The 19262-nt window shown below is 51.5% G+C and overlaps 1 protein-coding gene across 24 annotated transcripts in view; it reads left to right on the forward strand.

The window, feature by feature from the left end:
* The window catches only part of ARHGAP26 (Rho GTPase activating protein 26), a 457576-nt gene that overhangs the window by 246677 nt on the left and 191637 nt on the right, over positions 1 to 19262 (forward strand). For 23 of the 24 annotated variants that reach the window (XR_014838940.1, XM_021085446.2, XM_085014882.1 and 20 more), the window contains one exon: positions 3 to 39. Coding sequence is in view for 22 of the 24 variants with exons in the window: in XM_021085446.2 (XP_020941105.2) it covers positions 3 to 39 (37 nt within the window). In the remaining 2 variants the exon portion in view is untranslated. Of the gene's footprint in view, positions 1 to 2; positions 3917 to 5971; positions 7629 to 19262 lie in introns of those variants that run through there. The other variant, XR_014838941.1, reaches the window with a different exon arrangement.

A 19262-nucleotide genomic window follows, 5' to 3' on the forward strand; every position in this document is an offset into this window, starting at 1 on the left:
AGGTCTACAACTCCAACAGAGACAGTCAGAGCGAAGGCAGTAAGTACGCTGTTCAGATTTGTTTCTACAGCTGGGGGCGGGGGCGGGATTGGGGAAGCTGCTGTTCTGGGGAAGGACCACCAGGAGGTGCTATGGGCCTGTTGGGTCAGCCCCCTTCCCCCAGAGCAGCCTGAGCGGCTTCTGCCAGCCTTACCGTGTCAGGGACTCCAGGACTTGCCGTGAGCCTGACCGGCAAGGCCGTGATGACATCTTGCACCCCGTAACCCTTCACGCTGTCCAGAGAATGAGGTACATTAGCTCCGTTAATCCTGTGTCGTCTTAAGAATGTCGTTCCAGTCACCACTTAAACGTTGCTTAATCCAATAAGAGCCAGGTTCCCAAGAGCCCTGTCCTGCAGGAAGCCAGAATTGGCTTTGCCTCCTGCGCGGTCTTGCTCAGAGGACTGGAGAGGCAAGAACCGTCTGAGTGATGGCTTGGTACCTACTCCTGGGATCCTGTTGCCTCTTGGAGAGCTAAGAGCAGAGACAGTGCACACTGATGATATTCCTCTCTGACGGGAGTGACCTGGGCAGCCTCTCGAGCAGGCACAGCTCCCCTGCTTCTGGCTCTGAGCGCTCTGGTTAAGCACGACGTCCAAGGGCACCTGCAACCTTGTAACGATGATGGGGTGAACATGAAACTGGGCTGATGGTCTCCTTGGTGAGCAGGAGAAAAAACAAATTCCTGCCTTGTTGCTACCAGCGTAGGAAGGAAATTGTGTCCCTGTGCCTCAGATTTGCTTTGTAAAATCCACTTGGAGGAAAAGTCCAAGATAGCCCTACCCTGAATTGCAGCAGTATCCGGAAGCTCAGTGCCGCTCCATGTGGACCAGAGAAAAGGATGAGCTGTTTATGTCGATGCGAAATCCACTTGGAGACAGACATTTCCCTTCTTTCATGCTTTCCAAAATACAGATGTTACAGAATCTTTATGTAAAATGTTAAGTAATTTGGAAAGGTCGTTATTGGTAGGCCAAGAGGCCTTTCGGAGAAGAAAAACATGTTTCTTTGTTGCTTCTGTTTTTCCCGCACGCGTTGAACCAGGGAGAATTTTTCAAGTAAATATTCAAGGAAACAAGTCCTTCCTCCCCCGTTTCAGATGGGCCTGTTTCGGAAAGCCCATCTGATACGGGGCTAACTTGACCTAAAATAACAATCGCATAAACAATAGTAATAATAATGAAAGGGCAGAGAACTCTGCAGCGCCACCCGCAGTAAGGTGGGAAGAGTGGAAGAACCAAGGCTTGAAATCAGACCAGTTCTGGAGACCCGGGGACCAGTGGGGAAGGGCCTTCTGGATAATAGAAGCAGGATGAGAAAGCTTTTAAACAGTTTGTCAGTCCTTGCCTCACTTCTCTGAGAGTCCCAGGAAAGAGCGCATCAAAGTGGCCTAGCTTCAGCCCACCTGGGGCAAGACAGCACACCTCGACTGAGGGTTTCGAGAGGACTCAGGAGATGGAATTACAGAAGGGACATCACGGGACCCACCAGGACAAGAGAGGACAGAGGCCCACGCCCTGCCCTGCCCTGCTCTGGGACACATTTCTATAATAAAGGACCTAGGAACTGGGAGGGGCAGGGACACATCGAAGGAGACCCCCTGCCCAGACCTGAAGCTTGCCTGTAACTTTTTTTTTGCCTTTTCTAGGGCCGCTCCCGCGGCATATGGAGGTTCCCAGGCTAGAGGTCTAATAGGAGCTGTAGCTGCCGACCTACACCAGAGCCACAGCAACGCTGATCCGAGCCGCGTCTGCCACCTACACCACAGCTCACGGCAATGCTGGATCCTTAACCCACTGAGCAAGGCCAGGGATCGAACCTGAAACCTCATGGTTCCTAGTCAGATTCGTTAACCACTGTGCCACGACGGGAACTCCTTGCCTGTAACTTTTGACGTTATGAATCTGCTTCTCCCTCCTTGAGATACATACCGGTAGATTTAAAAGATGACCGTGCTTCTGCTGGTGGGCATGCCAGCTGGTTTTACCATATCGTAATATGTATTAAGTATCTGGGGACTATGTATTAAAAGCCTTTCAAAAGTAAATATCCTTTGACCCAGCAGTTTGTCCTGAAGGATAGATGGGAATGCAAAGACATTTCTGTAAAGAAGTTCATTGGCGCATCGGTCACGATAGCAAAGAATCGGAGACAGTCTAAATGGTTAATAAGACACTGATGACAAATAGCAGAGAGCACTATGGACCCTCTAAAAAGAACAGGCGAGATCTTGGTATATTTGCCAAAACGGTGCCCTCCGTATATTGTTCCCTTACGTTTTTAAAACTCAGGTGGTGGAACCATGTGTGGATAAAAATAAATGACTTGCCTTGTCTAGAGACATTGAGAGGCACAGTCCTGGAGACGCTTCCTCGTCAAAGTCTTAATCAGCACAGGGGGTAGATTGCTGGGAGACACCGACCTTCACCTTGAAATATTTCTCTATGCTTTGCATTGTCAACAGCGAGTGTATTTTACAGTAATAGCTGTTCATGGATAGCGCTTACCGGCTCCTCACTGTGTTTCAGGGTTTTTATGCACATTAGCTCCTCTGATGCTTTTGCACTGCTCTGCGAGGTGCTTTTGACCTACTTTGTAGATTAGGAAATTGAGATTGGTCAATGCAGGAGATGTGATTTAATCTGAGTTCTGCCTGGCTCTAATTTAACTCTGCTGTTAACCACAGGGATATTCTACCTCCCTAGGAAAAGAACAACACAGAAGGTTCCGTTTGTGGAAACAAGGCGCGTGCAGCATGTGGCTCTTGCCATTGTTATTCACAGGGGACAGAGTTGGCTGCCTTGAGTCTCTACTGATTCTTCAGCTGCTCACCTTTTCATTTGGGAAGCGGGAGAGGACAGATGGGTTAAACATACCGGTCACTTTTCCAGGAGTAGTTTAGAAAAATTATTTTTCTAGGGTGCTCTTGTTCTAGAAACTGCTCTGTTCACTGATTTCCAAGCTGGCTACACCAGAGAAGTGCTCCGGTTAGGGTTAGGGTTAGGACTTCTTTTGACATCACACGAGCCTTAGCTTCGTTTCCCCTCTGCTGCCAAGCCCGTTCCCTTTCCAATTCCTGCCGAGGTGACGTGAGTTTCACCGCACCCCACGCAGTGGCGCTCCTCCGCCACAGGTGGCGCTGTTGCCCAGGCTCTGGTGGTTTTGCAGCTGTGTATGAGGCAATTGAAACACTTAAAGGTAAGAAGTCTATAGGATATGAATTTAAACGTGGGATGCTGTGCTGTTACCTTTTAAGAGCCAGATTCCAAATGTTGGGCCTTTTCCTTTCTGGAAAATGGTTTGGTGAGAACTCAAATGCCAGCATTTCACCACAGAACCAGCATATTTTGAAGTGACAGGTAGCAGGAGGGAATTCCTTCGGGGACAGTTCTGAATTTGTTGCTTTTATCTTGAAGTTTCTCTCAGGGCATACAGTGCCTGTGGGATGTCAGGCAGGGCCATAATTAATGGCTGGCAGCTGCTGGTGTTTTCCAAATGGCCCAGTTGCCAAGGAGGGGATGACAGCAGATAAATGCATGCACATTTCTTTGCAGAGACTTTTCTCCCCTTTGCTTTCTTCTCTCTTCTCTTTGGATCTCGGGTCCAGAGAGAGAGAATTAGTCTTGCTCCCTGGCTTGTGGCACGGGATCCTCACAGGCTCCTCCCTTAAGTCACTCACTCACTTCTCTTTTAGTTCTTTTCCCAACTCCTATTCCTGTCCTCCCGCAGTCCACCGTTCTATTGTGTACTTTTAACGTGTACTCTTGTGCAATTCATGTCTTTCATGTACTTGTGGGGTGTTTTGTTGTTGTTGTTGTTGTTTGTTTGTTTGTTTCATTTTGTTCATGGCTGCACCTGCAGCATATGGAAGTTCCTAGGCTAGGGGTCTGAATCGGAGCTGCAGCTTCCAGCCTACACCACAGCCACAGCCACACCGAATCCAAGCCACATCTGCGACCTACCCCACAGCTCACGGCAATGCCAGCTCCTTAACCCACTGAGCAAGGCCAGGGATTGACCCCACATCCTCACAGACATGGATTCTTAACCCGTGATCCACAACAGGAACTCCTACCTGTGTGGGTTTTTGTTTTTGTTTTTGTTTTGTTTTGTTAATTCTTTGATTATCGTTGATTTACATTATTCTGTCCTACCTGGGGTTTTCTGTCGTGTAAATGGTTGTAGTCCTTGTTGTGTTTCCCTGGAGGTTCTCACAGAGGGGGACATGGGCGCAGATGTCGCTGCGGTATTGTCGGGGTTTACCCTGGAGGAGAGTAGTGTCCGCTTCGTTGGAGGGAAGGTGCTCAGGTCGTGACCTAGAGCCGTCTCTCCGTGGGCCTCCAGCCCCACGGGAAGAGTTCCCCCTTCCTGCTAACTCTGGCCATTATCCAACTCTCTCTCTTTTTTTTTGCCAGTCTAGTAGGTAGAAAAGGATAGCTCATGCTTGTCTTGATTTGTAGTTCTCTGATAATCAGTGAGTTTAAATATCTCTTCATAGGCCTGTTTACTGGGTGTCCGCTTCTATTTTCTGCCTCTTTGTGTCCTTTGCCCATTTTGCTCTTGCCTGTTACCTCTTCTTCATTGCCGATTTGTAAAGTTCCTTGTGCTCTAGAGATTCATTCCTTGTTAGTTGCAGCTATTTTAAATAGATGTTTCCGTGTTGCCATCTGACAATAGTATATGTGACCTCCTTCCTCCCTTGATCATAAAGCCTTTTTATATCTTCGAAAACATTTCCCCGGCTGGTTTATGATCGTCGAGCTGTGTTTTAAAGAAGGCCTCTTGGTCTGACCCATGGCACAAAGCTCTGCACCCACATTTTCTTTGGTTGGCTTCATGATTTTTGTCTTTCACAGGTAGGTTTCGAATCCATCTGATACCTACCACCATATATGGTGTTTCATGAAGATTCAGCTTTATTTTTATCCACGTGGAAAGCCGGTTTTCCCAATAACATCTTGGAAACGGCCATTTCTCCCCCTCTGTGACCTGTGATAGCGGCTGTAGTGTGTGCTAGGTTTGCATGTGTGAGCTCCGCCCCTGAGTTCTTTATGCCCTTGGTCTGTCAGTTCTTGTGATCATACCTCTCTAGTTTTAATATGATGACTTTGGGGTGAGTCTTAATATCTGGTCATTGGTTTCCTCTGTTGATTCCCCTTAAGGGCTGACGTAGCTGCTTATGGACCTTTACCCATCTCTATAAAGTAAGTTTGAGACGTGTCTCAAAAACTTCAATTTTTCACGTAGGATTGCACCGAACTGTACAGACTCACCTGTGGAACATGGACACCTGTGGACTCCTCACTCACCTCCTCCAAGGGCTTGGAATGCCCTTCCGTCTCATCACACCTTTATTAGAGTTTTGGTTTTCTGCCGAGAGGCTCTTCTGTGTTCTTGGTTGCGTTAATCCCTAAGTACGCAATTCAAAAACCAGTCTGCTGTTTTTGCCAGTCCTGCAATGGCCCTCTTGACCGTGGATTCTGCCCTCAGGAACCTTCCCTAGATTTGTTCCTGGATTGTCAGCAACATACAGTGATGCTGAGTTTTCTCTGGTTGGTCAGATTCTTACCCAGCAGTGGAGCGAAGGCCGAGATGGGAGTTTGGGTAGCGGAGAGGAAGGAAGTCTGCTTTGTTGCTCCCGAAGCTTTTCTACTGAGCAGGCGATCTCTCCTGTGTCAGTCACGGAGACGGCAAAACGATGGTCATTGGTTTTCCCTCTCTTGTTAAAAAGAACAAGGAGTTCTGTTGTGGCGCAATGGTTAACGAATCCGACTCGGAACCATGAGGTTGCGGGTTCGATCCCTGGCCTCGCTCAGTGGGTTAAGGATCTGGCGTTGCTGTGAGCTGTGGTGTAGGGTGCAGATGCAGCTCGGATCCTGCGTTGCTGTGGCTCTGGCGTAGGCTGGTGGCTACAGCTCTGATTCGACCCCTAGCCTGGGAACCTCCATATGCCACGGGAGCAGCTCAAGAAAAGGCAAAAAAGACAAAAAATTAAATTAAATTAAAATTAAGAAATAATAAAAAGAATGAGACTCTGCCTGGGCAGGAACCCCTCCTCTTCCCATCTTACCCTTTGCCACCTTAATGCAGATCTCGAGTCTGTGCGTCCTGTTCCCGGCTTTATGTTTGGCTGCAGGTGTGAGATTTGCTCCCCAAAGGCGTTATGCGAATGGGCGCATTCTCATTTTGAAATGAGTCAGAAGCAGGAGGGGGAGCCAGGAGGGGCCTGTCCTCAGCCCAGGCCGCTCTTGTGCTGTAGTCCCACCTGAGGGCAGCTGGAAACTCGGGACCTTGTTAGAGAGGATACACAGTCCAGCGCTAGAGAGCAGGGGAAAGGCAGGCTTTTCTTTGTGACTTTCGCTTTACCAGGTTTGAAGTTTTAAATGATAAACGTCTCTGCCTACTTAGCTCTAAAAAGATTAGCTTGTTTACAGAAAGGCTGCTCTCCCGCTGCTCTGCCAGCTGTGTGGAGGCTGGCAGACTGGGCAGAGAGAGGCGATCTAATCTTGGCTTCTCGTGCTTTCCGTAATGGGAGTGTTCGCTCCAGTCATTGGTCAGTCGGGTCATTTCTGAGGACCAAGCTCGAGGTGCCCTAAAGTGGCCTTCTTGGGACTTCCCGCCCCAGCTGGCTCTTCAAAGGGACATCACAGCCCTTTTTTCTGCTTCCCATTCTTGTTGGACGTGTTGCTGTGTGTTCTGACCTCAGCCTTTCACTAGACTTAATTGCCGGAGGCCAGGCTTCATTCAGTTAATACCTCTTGGAATTCTTAAGGACCCGTGGCCCTGGGTGACACGAGCACTGAGGGCCGAGGACACCCACCAGCGCAACATGTGCCTCTGCTTTCTGGAGTAAATTGAGACCCCTGGGAGGTGATAGACAGATGGCCCATCCCTTGCGTGTGGGTGTGTAATCTCTACACTGTCTGTGGATGCACTAGGCTACAGACAGGTGCCCACAGCCGAGCTGGATGGGTTTCCAGCTGGACTTCCTCAGGTGCCCGCCTCTTTGCTTCCCAGTCAACGTCCCTTCGTCCCTCCCAGTTTGTCTTTAACCCAAGAATCCTTTGCATCCATAGAATGCTCAAGAACCCACCACAGGTGCCCGCTCGTCATTCACACCGGAGGCAGGAAGAAGAGCAGTGACCGGAGAAAGACTTGCAAAGTTGGAACTAGGATCTGGTTATCTGCAGGGTGTAGACGTGAAATGAACCTCATTCCTAAGAAGGTTGAACAGCTTGTATTTTTGCTTATTATAAAAATAATTTGGGAGTTGCCGTCGTGGCACAGTGGAAGCGAATCCGACTAGTGTCCTTGCGGATGTGGGTTTGATCCCTGGCCACACTCAGTGGGTTAAGGATCTGGCATTGCCGTGAGCTGTGGTGTCTGTCACAGACCTGGCTCGGGCCTGGCGTTGCTGTGGCTGTGGTGTAGGCTGGAAGCTACAGCTCCAGTTCGACCCCTAGCCTGGGAACCTCCATCTGCCACCAGTGTGGCCCTTAAAAAAAAAAAAAAAAAATGAACTCACTGTGGAATATTAAGAGAATACAGCAGTGGATTTCAAAAATCCAATAAAACTAAACTGTAATATCATCCCGGAGATATTTCTTCCTTTGCCTTTTTCTCGTGATGTCTCATGTGTATTTTGTCAGTTTGACTTAACTGGCCTTATACTGAATATCCTTGTTGGCATTCTGCTTGTAAAAATTTACATGAAGAGTCCCCTTGTAGCTCAGCAGATGAAGGATCTGGCGTTGTCACTGCTATGGCTCTGGTCACGTCTGTGGCCCAGGTTGGATTGCTGGCTTGGGAACTTCTGCATGCTGCGCGTGTGGCCCACATAAATAAATAATTAATGAAAAGGTACACAGATTTTTCTAGAAGGCGAAAATGGTTTCTAAATGCCATGTGTAATGATGGTTGGGCGTTGTCCTAAGAGTCTATCCTGGTGTGTTGAACCAGCTCCTGTCATTGGTCTCGAATGTCCTTGCCAGACTTTTGCTTTAGGGAGCACCGTCAGGCTGAGCATCCTTGGGTGCCCGTCTTTGACTGAATTGCAGGTCATTTCCCGAGCGTGGGTCCTGCCGGCTGGACCGGGAGAGCCGTGTGGGTGACCCTCCAGGCCCGCCGGCCGTGGGACCGTGGCTCAGAGCTGGGCCTGCAAGCCTCTGTTTCCTTATCTGTAAAGTGGGGATAAATCAGAGCCCCTCCCTGAGAGCCTTGACGTGAGGATTAGAGCCCAGCATGTGGCGGGGGAGCGAACAGGCGCCTCGTTACTGTGCTTCTTACTGTCCTCGTGATCTGGTCACGCCAGCCCCTCCCCTTTCAGGTGTGGAGAGGAGAGAGCTCGCTGGGTTGGCAGGACTGCCTCCGAGGGGACAGGAGAGCAGAAGGCAGCAGCCTGCAACCCCTGCGGTTCCGGGCTTGTCGCCTTTGGTTAGTTCATCAAATCCTCAGGACCGCAGTGCTCAGAGTGGGGTGTGCGCATTGCATTTTGGATGGGTCCAGACGAACGTTTTAAATTGCCGTTTAGATTTATGTACTTATATCATGTATATTGGGGGGAACACGAGTAAACATACCCCCCACCTCCGCTCCGGTTTTCTAAATGTTACCGCTTAGCACAGAGGTCAGCTTTTTCAGGAAAGGGCCAGATTTTGGGTTTTGCGGCCCCAGGGAACTCTGCCTGAGGATGTGAAAGCAGCCATGGACAGTGTGGAAAGTGAGGGGGTGGTTTTATTTCCAGAACAGGCAAAGCCGAAGTTGCCCCGTGAACTGTTCGTGTGTTAACCCTCAGTGAAATACAAGGATGGGTTTCTAAATGTTTGTCTACTGCAGACAGCGTGAGCCATGGCCGGCCACAGGAGTGTGGGACAGGGACGGGTGCCCTTGGCAGAAATGCGTTTCACGAGTCTGCAGCTGAGCCAGTGGGCTTCAGGAAGTCAAGGTACCAGAGCTGCGAAGTAGTGGAGCTCATGTTCAAACCGGAGTCTGCCTGGTTGCCAAGGGCATTTCTCCCTCTGTTCTTGATGGGCATGAAGCCTTTGCTGTGCCCTGCCTTTGCCTTTACGTGGCCCTCCCCCTGCGGCCGGAGTCTCGTCATCAGCCTCCAGTCCCTAAGCCACCCGGCTCCTTGCCATCGAGGGGCCACTCCGTGCTCCTTCTTCGTGAGCCTCGCTCCTCAGAACCATCAGTGGCTCCTCCCACGTCACGCGTGATGCTAGGAGAGCCAGCGTGGCACATTTCAGCGACCCGAGCTTCCCAGGTGTGGAACCGTGACATGGCCCACTGCTCCCTTGGGCCTTTGGTGACACAGCAAAAGCTGCTGTCGGTGTCGTTTCCCTTCCATTCGCTCGTCTTTCAGCCATTATTCAGCTCAGACTCCCCGGTGGAGCGGAATGAGGGCTGTTCTTGTTTCCTGAGGATAAGATTGAGGCCCAGGAGGGTGTCGTTACCTTTGCTGTTGGCGCCTCTTGTTCCTACGTTCTCTTCATCTCTGCGCCTCCGCTGCCCTTTATCCGGAAACCAGAAAGGGAGGTTGCGTCTTGAAGCTCGCAGGGGAAGTCTTGATGGGATCGCCTGGGTCCCTGTCTTTAAAATCTTCTGAAGCCTTCCGCCCTCACTAAATGTCCAGCAGCCTCGGGAAAGCCACAAAGGGCAGGAAACAGGCTTTTCTTTTGCCTTTGGCTGTGAGAACACCCACAGTTGGGTGGCCAGAGGAGGCAGCCACTGGTAACCAGGATCCCCGTGGGATCAGAGCCATCCAGCGGCTGCCCGGTCTGCACCGGTCGGTGGCTTATAAATTGAACATTTCCCTTCCTAAACCCGAGCAGGATGGCAGCATTAGTGGGCATGGTGGCCTGGCCCCCGTGTGCTGCCCACGAGGCCATCAGCTGAGTGCTCCTTCCCTCCAGCCTCCCCGCACCTGCCAGGGCAGGGCTGGTGGACGCAGGTGCACCCCGCCTCGCCTGCCTGCCCACCAACCCCAGCCCTTCTGGGCCCCTTTCTCTCCCCCCCGCCAAGGCACGTTTCTGTCCCTCCATGTTCATGTCCTGAGCCCCATCATGCGAGGTGGCATCATGCTGTCTCCCCCCCAGTGCTGACACTGCCCTCCGCTTTTCCCTGCGAGCTGTGTGCACGGGCCGCCAGGAGAGGAAGGAGAAGGAGCGGGCTGCTTTTTCAGCGATTCCATTCCTTGGGTTCCCGGCCCTTTGGTTGGGTGACACCCCACCCCCCAAGGACATGGCTGGCGATGGCGCTCCTCAGACTCACCTGGACAGTCAGAAGCCTTTCTGCTGGTGCTCAGTGACGCTTGACAAATCCATCCTCCCTCTCAGCCGACTGGAGACGGCCAGATGCAGCCAGTGTGTGACTTTGCTGTGGCCTCTCATCCCGGTCACCTCCGTGGCGTGAGCCCTGGGGAGAGAGCAGGCCAGCGCCTGGCAGGTGCCTGCTGCGCCTTGGCATCCCAGTTGGGGAGGCGCGAGCAGGTGCCTGGTGGCATCTTTAACTCTCAAAGCTGAGTGCACGGGGTTGTGGTGACAGAGACTGAAAGGTTCCCTCCCTGCCACCACGTGCAGGCCCCTGCTGAGTGATGACGTTTGAAGCCCCAGCATGAGCGCACACTGCGTGTCAGGCCGTGTGTTCAGTGTTTGACACACATGATGTTATTTGAGCTTTGAAAGAGCCCTTCAAGGCTCTTTTGTAGTTGTAGTTTTGTCCCCATTTGTAGTTGGGGAAGCTGAGGCTTCATTCCAAGTGCGAACCTGTGGTTACTCCAGACCGTTCCTCCCCCGCCCCCAACCCTGACCCGTGTTCAGAACGTGCAGCTCCCATTCAGCCTGTGAGGTGTAGCAGAGGTTTCAAACTCCTCTTGGCCACAGGGCAGAGACTGTGGAATCGTGGTTAAGAAGCTTGGCTCTGGAGTTTTATGACACACGTGGGTTGGAATCCCAGCTTCATGGCTTCCTCAGTGTGTGACCTTGGGGAATTAATTTCTCCAGGCTGCAGTTTCTTTCTTTCTTTCTTTCCTTTCTTGCTTTTTAGGGCTGCACCCGTGGCATGTGGAGGTTCCCAGGTTAGGGAACGAATCGGAGCTGCAGCTGCCGGCCTACACCATAGCTCACAGCAACGCCGGATCCTTGACCCACTGAGCGAGGCCAGGGATCGAACCTGCATCCTCATGGATGCTCATCAGATTTGTCAGTGACTGACCCATGACGGGAGCTCCCAGCCTTCTTCAGTTTCTTCATCTGTCAAATGAGGATTGTTTTACTGCCTACATCATTGGCTTGTTGAGAGGATCAAATGGGATTAGAATAGAAATTCTTAAATCAGTGGTGCCCAGGAGTCTAAGTGGTCATTAAATGTTGCCCTCTGCTGTTATTATCAGTAACATCGTCATTATCCGAAACCAGAGGCTATTTCTGTGCAAGCATGATGCTGGGCAGTTCCTTTCAACGTTCCTCCGAGGGCCTGCCCAGACTTGGCTCTCTGCACGCCTGACCTTAGACAGGAGGAAAAGGGTCAGGGGGCGATGGCTGCCCCTTCACACAACCTAGGGGTGACTCCAGGTGCAAAGCTCAGGCCTCAGAGTCTAAATACCATCTCTTTCCCTGACCTTTCCTGCCTCCGAGTTTGTCGGGGCCAAAAAATACCTAAACCGTTCTGGGAACAGATCAAAGTTGGGAGGACAGGTGTGAAGAGTCAGGAAAGGGATCTAGATGGACAGGGGTGATGGGCTCTCTGCCGCAGCACTCCCAGCCGTGGAAAGCTGGCGGGCATCTCTTTTTGTTGAGAAGTCAGTGCACAGCCACCCAGGCCTCGAGGCAGAGGGCCGGGCAGGTGGGCTGTCGTTCATTCTCAGAATGCCCAGATGCCCAGGTGGGCGACAAATGGTCCTTGGTAGGAGTTCCTGTTGTGGCTCATGGTAACGAAACCGACTAGCATCCATGAGGATGCAGGTTTGATCCTTGGCCTCAGTCAGTGGCCTGAGGGTCCGGTGTGGCCATGAGCTGCACTGTAGGTCACAGACACGGCTTGGATCCCGCCTTGCTGTGGCTGCAGTATAGGTCGGCTATTGCAGCTCCAATTCATCCCCCAGCCTGGGAACTTCCACGTGCCACGGGCATGTCCCTAAAAAGACCAAAGGAAAAAAAAAAAGACAGTTCATGTTACCAAGGTGGCATGTGTTAATAAGTCGTGCTCCTTTGCTGCTGTCCTAATTTGGAATTTTAAGATGGACTAAGGGATTGCAGATGTAAAAACCCACAAGGAAACACTCCTGCCCCCCAAGCTGACCTGGAGTCCTCAGCCTGGGCTATGCAAGAACCCAGACGCTGCCACTTTGGCTGCCTGTGTCTGGCCGAGAACTAGAACACTTTACAGCTGCCTTAGAGCCTCCCTTGACGCAGGCAGAGCACTGGCAGGTTTATTCCAGGCCAGGCAGGGAGCTTGTGTCTTCTCCTGCTACCTGTTTGACTCTGTGTCCCTCTCAGCTTATTTTTCTCTGTGTGTCTCCCTGGAAACCAAGAAACAGAAGATAGATTCCCATGTATGTGGTTGGCTAGGGCAGAAAATTCTGCCTGTGATATTCACACGTAGAGGTCAGAGGTCCCTCTCTCATGCTGTCCACTGCAGAGCCCCTGAACCCTAGAAGGGACCAGTGTTCGGCCAGCTGCTCCCCATTGGAGGTTCCCAGAGTGAGGGCACCCCTTTACCCATGGGCTCCTGGCGTCCCCGCTGGTGAAAATGTGGGTTGGGTTTGCTGCTGCTTTTGGGGACTCTGGACTGAAGCTCTGGTGATGACAAGGCAGTCGAGTCGCTGCTGTCGGGAGTCACCCTGTTGAGAGCAGCAGACAGCACGAAGCAGGTAAACCAAGGTGTGCGTCCAGGCTGGGCGAAGGGCCGCCAGGAAATCAGAGTGAAGGGACAGCGACTCACAAGGGAAGGAGCGGCCGCTGGAGACCCTGGGGCAGAGGGGGCTCCCTGAGGAGGTGCCCTTTGAGGAGAAACCTGAACAGAGGGAGGCAGGGGGGCATGTCAGGAACTGGCAGAGGACCCGGCACGTGCCAGGGCCCCTGCGGGAGGGCACGGACCAGCTGTGTTCAGGGGCTGTGAGGCCCAACGCTCGTGCCTGGACAGCGGTGGCCAGAGGGAGCAGGCCAGGTCGGCTGGACCCCGTGAGGCTGAAGTCTGGAGGTGGGACCGTGTTCTGAGTGTCATGACAGGTCGGGAGGACTGCGATCAAGCAAGTGACATGAGCCAGAGTGTATTTTTAAAAGATGACTCTGTTCTCAATGCTATTCAGCAGGATCTCCTTTTAAATCTATTCTAAGTTGAGAACTATGTCTAGATACTCATGTTGCAACAGAAGAAAGGGTGGGGGAAAAACTGTAATTGTAATGTATACATGTAAGGATAACCTGACCCCCTTGCTGTACAGTGGGAAAATAAAAAAAATAAAAAGAAATAAAAGATGACTCTGGAGGCTGGCGGAGAAGGACCTGTAAGGCTGAAAGGAGAAACGGCTGAGAGGCTGGTGAAGCTGCCCAGGCGGGAGCTGGCGGTGGCCCAGGCCACGGTGTTAGCCATGGAGGTGCTGAGACGTGGTGAATTCTAGGTGTGTTTTTAAGTTATTGCTGATGGACGGGCCGGGCTGCTGGGGTGGAGGGTAAGAGAATGCAGGGAATCACTCATGACTGCACGGAAAGGGGACATCTCGCTGGCACAGGGTGGTACCCCCACCTCCTGGTCCTGTCACCCAGGTTGCAGGTGGTGCCTGGTTTGGGACAGGTTCGGACAGGAGCTCCCAAGGGCATTGTCTGTCATCTTCGTGAGCTTTTTTACACGTGCATGTGCTACCTGTAATACCATCTACCTCCTCTTTTAAAAAATCCATTCTCTTTTTAGACGAAATTTTTTAAAAAATCCATATATTTCTAGTGTTTATTAAAGTAAGTGTATAGTCATTACACATATTTACTTGTGGATTGCTCAGCATCACTTCCTCCTCCCCAGCGGCACAGGACCGCAATGCGTATTGATACATAACGTAATAATGGTGAGTCGTTATTACCAGGTGGGTTATGTGGACTGCTGACTCATTCATAGTCAACAATCATTTCTCTTTGTCTTTAATGATAGCAGTTTTAATTGCTTGGTGTGCAGCTCAGTGTTAGCCCATGTGTGATTCTCATACCTACCGAAGCATCGCCTCTGGGAGGGCGCTGGGAAGCTGCATGGCAGCAGGCATGTCCCCGAGTCTGTTGTCCACTAGATTTGGGAACTGCCAGGAACAGAAAGGGCAGAATCTAGAAGCTGGAACTCCCTCGCCCCCCCTTTCTGGACTCATCACAGAACTTCAGCAGAAGAGCAGGAAATAGAAGAGGTTGAGCCCTGTGGTCCGGCTGAGATAGAATCTTGGTTCTACTGCTCATTAACGCCCTGCTGCCCCAGAGCTCCTAACTCTTGTTGGAGCCGAGCTTTGCTGCCTGCAACATCGGGATGGTGAAGAGGGTACCGAGGTTGTGATACCCTTGAGTGCTTAGCCCAGAGTAGCCTGTGTGCTCACTAAGTGTCAGCTTCTGCTCTCATCATGGTTGCTGTGACTTAACATCGTGAGCCCGGCTTTTCCCCTCATAAAAACTTCAATGTATTGGGGTAATCACAGCAGCTGGCATTTGTTCATGTATTCTGTAAATGGTCATGTGTTCTCCTTCGTTATGGTCGGTGTGCGGACCCAGCAGGAACTTATTAGTAAGAACAGTGACAATATTGACCCCAAGGGATTGTCGTAGGGGTAACACACACCTGGGTATGAAGACGATTTCACCACCTGCAGAGTTGGATTCAAATATTAGGATGGAGTTACTGCACCTCCTGAAGCTGTAATCCTGGCGTTGACCTTGCACTGGATACCAAATAAGTCACGGTTGCGGTACGTTTCTTTGGACCCTCGCAACACCTAGGCGAGTTATCCCCACCGCACAGGTGAGGAAGGTGACACATCTCACCTGCGATCATGTCCAGCCCGAGGCGGCAGAGACAGGATGCTCAGCCAGGTCTGCCGGCTTTAAAGCTCGTTGTTGTCTTTTGAGCACCGTGCAACCTCAATTAATATTCAGGTTTGTTCGCATTTCCTCAGCCGGGATGGGGTACAGCTCGAGGGAGCTGATCTGGGGCTAAAAACTGGCTGTGGGCTATTTCCAAAGTAGAGAATTCACACCTTGTCTGGCCCCCCCCACTGGAAGCTTCCTAAGGATGGTTTTCCAGGGGCCACGTTCCAGGGGCCCTGGCAGCCCTTCTTCCCTGGTGAGAAGAGCAGGAGTGAGCCCCTCTGAGCATATGAACCCCTGGAAATCTCTTCTCCAGATGGGATCTGTATTCAAGGCGGGTGTTTTTCTTCATGGCTTTTAATGGTGCTGAAATTGATTAAATTCAGAAAGAGCAAGGCAGGCCAGGCGTTAAGACGCAGATCACGGAGGGAAATTGAGTACATTTCGGTGGTGAGAACCTGCCCCAGGGACTGTCCATAAAATGGTGACGGGCTTACAGCACGTCTTACGGCCATGTTAGAGGAACCGCAGTCGGGAGTTCCTGTTGAGGCTCGGCGGAGACAAATTGGACTAGGATCCATGAGGATGTGGGTTCGATCCCTGGCCTCGCTCAGTGGGTTGAGGATCCAGCACTGCATGAGCCATAGTGTAGGTCACAGACGCAGCTTGGATCCCACCTTGATGTGAGTGTTGTGTAGGCCGTTGGCTGTAGCTCCAATTCGACCCCTAGCTTGGAAACCTCCATATGCCCCCCCCCCCCCAAGCACCCAAAAAACAAAAGACAGCAGTAACTTCCTCGATCTCTCAGTTCTCTGGTTTTTATGCAGACACCTGTCACTTCCAGCAAATTCCATTTCTCCCATTTAAGAAGAAAAAAAAAAAAACAAAACTTGAAAGATGTTTTTTTGATCCAAGGAAAGTTGAATACGTTTCGTGAGGGAGATTTTTCAGACTCGGGAGAGCCCGGTGAATACCACCAGCTTGAGGGAAGTGTGGTCATCCTTCTAGCATGTTGAGTCCACATCAGGCACATCCGCGAGGTCTGAGGACTGTCACGATTCTCAGGGTGCGTGTATGGCGTGACTTGGGGGCATATCCCAAAGCGTCCTTTTTTCAGACTGCGTTTCCATCAGTCAGCCTGTGGTGTGGAAAGAGGCCTTCCACTCGGAATGGCGATTTGGCCACTTCTTGCTTAATTTCTGGGTGTTCTGAAGACTAAGGATTTGGAGTTGGGCAACAGCAGGTCAGTGATTTTCAGAAAAGAGGCTCCTGGACCTCAAGAGTGAGATGTGTTGGGTTGCACAGAATTCTGGAGGAGAGTGCTCTTGTTTTCTAGGGCCTTTTTGATTCTCAAGCCTGTCTGCTTGGCTCTTTTTCTTTTTTTTTTTTTTTTCTTTTTAGGGCCACACCTCTGGCATATAGAAGGTCCCAGGCTAGGGGTCAAATTAGAGCTATAGCTGCCAGCCTACACCACAGCCGCTGCAACGCCAGATCCGAGCCACGTGTGTGACTTACACCGCAGCTCACAGCAATGCTGGATCCTTAACCCACTGAGCAAGGCCAGGGATGGAACCTGCGTCCTCATGGATCCTAGTCGTGTTCCTTTCTGCTGAGCCACAACGGGAACTCCCCGTCTGACTGTTTCGATGGCCAGTGGCCTGATGTGTAAGAACCCGCCAGCCCTTGTTTCATGCTACTCCTGGTGACGGTAATGCCTCAGTGGACAAGCAAAGGGCTTCTGAAAGTGTCCAGGAAACCTAAACTTGGCCTTGCCTCCTCTGGTCTGTGTCGTGGCTCGCACAGCTTCTGTTCTGCCCCCATCTTGGACAGGTTGTTGGGGTCGTACCCTCGGCGGTACCTCTTGGTATGGACACAGGAAGGCAGAAAGGAAGGGATCAGATCAAGCCATTCATTTCTTTAAACTTTTTGTCCTCACAAAAGATGAAAAAGCTGAGGGCCAGAAGCTTCAACAAGCCATCTACTGGAGTTCCCCTTGTGGCTCAGTGGTTAACGCATCTGACTAGCAACCATGAAGTTGTGGGTTCGATCCCTGGCCTCGCTCAGTGGGTTAAGGATCTGGCGTTGCTGTGAGCTGTAGTGTAAGTTGAAGATGCAGCTTGGATCCCAAGTTGCTGTGGCTCTGGTGTAGGCTGGCGGCTGCAGCTCCGATTGGACCCCTAGCCTGGGAACCTCCATATGCCTCGGGTGCAGCCCTAAAAAGACAAAAACAAACAAGTCGTCTCCTTTGACAGGGTTTACACCTGCTGACCTTTGAAAGGTCATTTTGACAAGACCACACTGCCTATGTTCAGTCACCAGTTTGGCCACCCACGCATCCCAAAGGAAAAGTCACACCACATGACAAATTACAATTTCCATCACATCCAGTGCCATAGCAGACAGTGAAAGACAGAGATGCAGGAGTGAATGAGTTAACTAGGTAATATTATACGTGGGCCATTGCCTTTGTGAATGCACATCTAGTTTGGTAGACAGACATTTTTTGCAGGGTCATGCAAAGAAATGTAAGCATGCAGTCGTGCTGCGTGCTCTGAATTAGAGGTTTGGCGGCATTATATTCCAGTGCGATGGAGGCCTTAACCCCAGTAAAAAGGTCAGAGAGGCTTTTTTGAGGAAATGGTTCTCCAGGGAGGAGACCTGAGGACTCACTTACTTGGGCCAAGGGGCTCCGGGGTGAAACCCACAGCTTGTGCAGAGACGGAGGAGCAGGTGTGGTGGGTTGGACCCAGAGTGGTGGGGATGCTGAGGCCCAGGGGAAGGGCACGAGACGAGGCCGGGGCCAGACCCTGCAGGGCAGTGTGGACCACGTGGGGGGCTCAGGGGACCCTCCCGAGAGCATGGGATGCCATGGAGTGATTTTCAAAGGAGAGGTGACCTGGCCTGGTTTTGTCAAGATCACGGGGGCTGTAGGGTGACGGACAGATTGGGGGGAGCCAGAGGTGGTGTTGGAGACCAGCTAGGAGGGCCCTGCCACAGCCCTGGTGACGGATGAGGGGTCTAGGACCAGGGTGGCTGTGGTGAAGGCAAAGAGAACCGGATAAAATTGGATCCAGTTCTAGATCCTAATAGATGCATTAGGATCTAAAACTGAGGGGGCCATTTGGTCATTGGTGGCGGGGGGGGGGGGGTAAAAGAGCAGGGGAGCGCTCAGGGTCAGGCTCATGATTTTATTGTAGTTCTCACCCTCTAGTGTCACGTACATACCACCACCCCCCCTTTTTTAAAGGCGGAAAGATCCAGGGCAAGAAGCATCTTAGATGAGGTGACATGAGGGACCAGAAGCTGTAGTGGTGATGGTTGTGCTAAAAGCCATGTCTGTACTGGACTCTTCGCTTCCTTCTTTTAAACAACTTGAACCTTCTAGTAGGTTGTTCTTTTAAGCCCATGGCAGTAAAAACAGCCAGTTCCTGGGTGAAACCTGCCTCCCTCCCTCCGCCAGCCCCGGTGGTCTGCCAGGCGGCCTCCCATCTCAGCCCCGAGACTCTCCCTGTTGACAGAGTCAGAGCACCTGTCCTGGGTTCTCTTTCCAGAGAACACTGAGACGATGGGTGTGTGGGACCCTGGCCTTTTCCTTTCTCTAGGAGGAGACGATGCTTCAGAAGTTGACAGGCAAGTTAAGAGAATGATGCCTTTGAACTTGGCGGGTCAGCCCCTGTGTTTAATGCGAGCTCTGTGAACTTTGATTATCTGACAACGCTTTGGCCTGCCCTCTCTGTAAACCTGGGCCGAGCCGAACTTCAGGCCGGGGAGCGGGGGAGGTAAGCCAGTCAAAGCCTTAGCTGCCCGATGGTGGACGTCAGCCTAGGAGCCACCGGCCCTGCAGCAGCTCATCGCAACTCAAATTAAGGGAATAATGCAAGCCTCGTAGATATTTAATGAGAGATGATTTCTGGAGATTATAAGGATACAGCAATTGCAAATAAATCCCTGACCTTTTCTGAGCCTGAGCTCAGTGAAAGAGCTGAATCACCTGCTTGAAGGGATTAAGGACAGCCGCTTCCATCTGGCGGGCCGCTCAGACTTTTTCTGTCATTAGCCAACTGCTCTGGGGTGATGGGGTTCTCACCCTTTTAGTGGGAATGGGATTTTCAGAGGAGATCTCAGTTAACGTAGATTGTGTGTGTACCTGCTGTGCAGAGGTCGGGGCTAC

This window comes from Sus scrofa, chromosome 2 (genome assembly GCF_054392235.1).
Source record: "Sus scrofa isolate SSC_HxYL_T2T_F1_AM1 chromosome 2, Sscrofa_HxYL_maternal_Yorkshire_Landrace_v2.0, whole genome shotgun sequence".
NCBI classification, from domain to species: Eukaryota; Metazoa; Chordata; class Mammalia; order Artiodactyla; family Suidae; genus Sus; species Sus scrofa.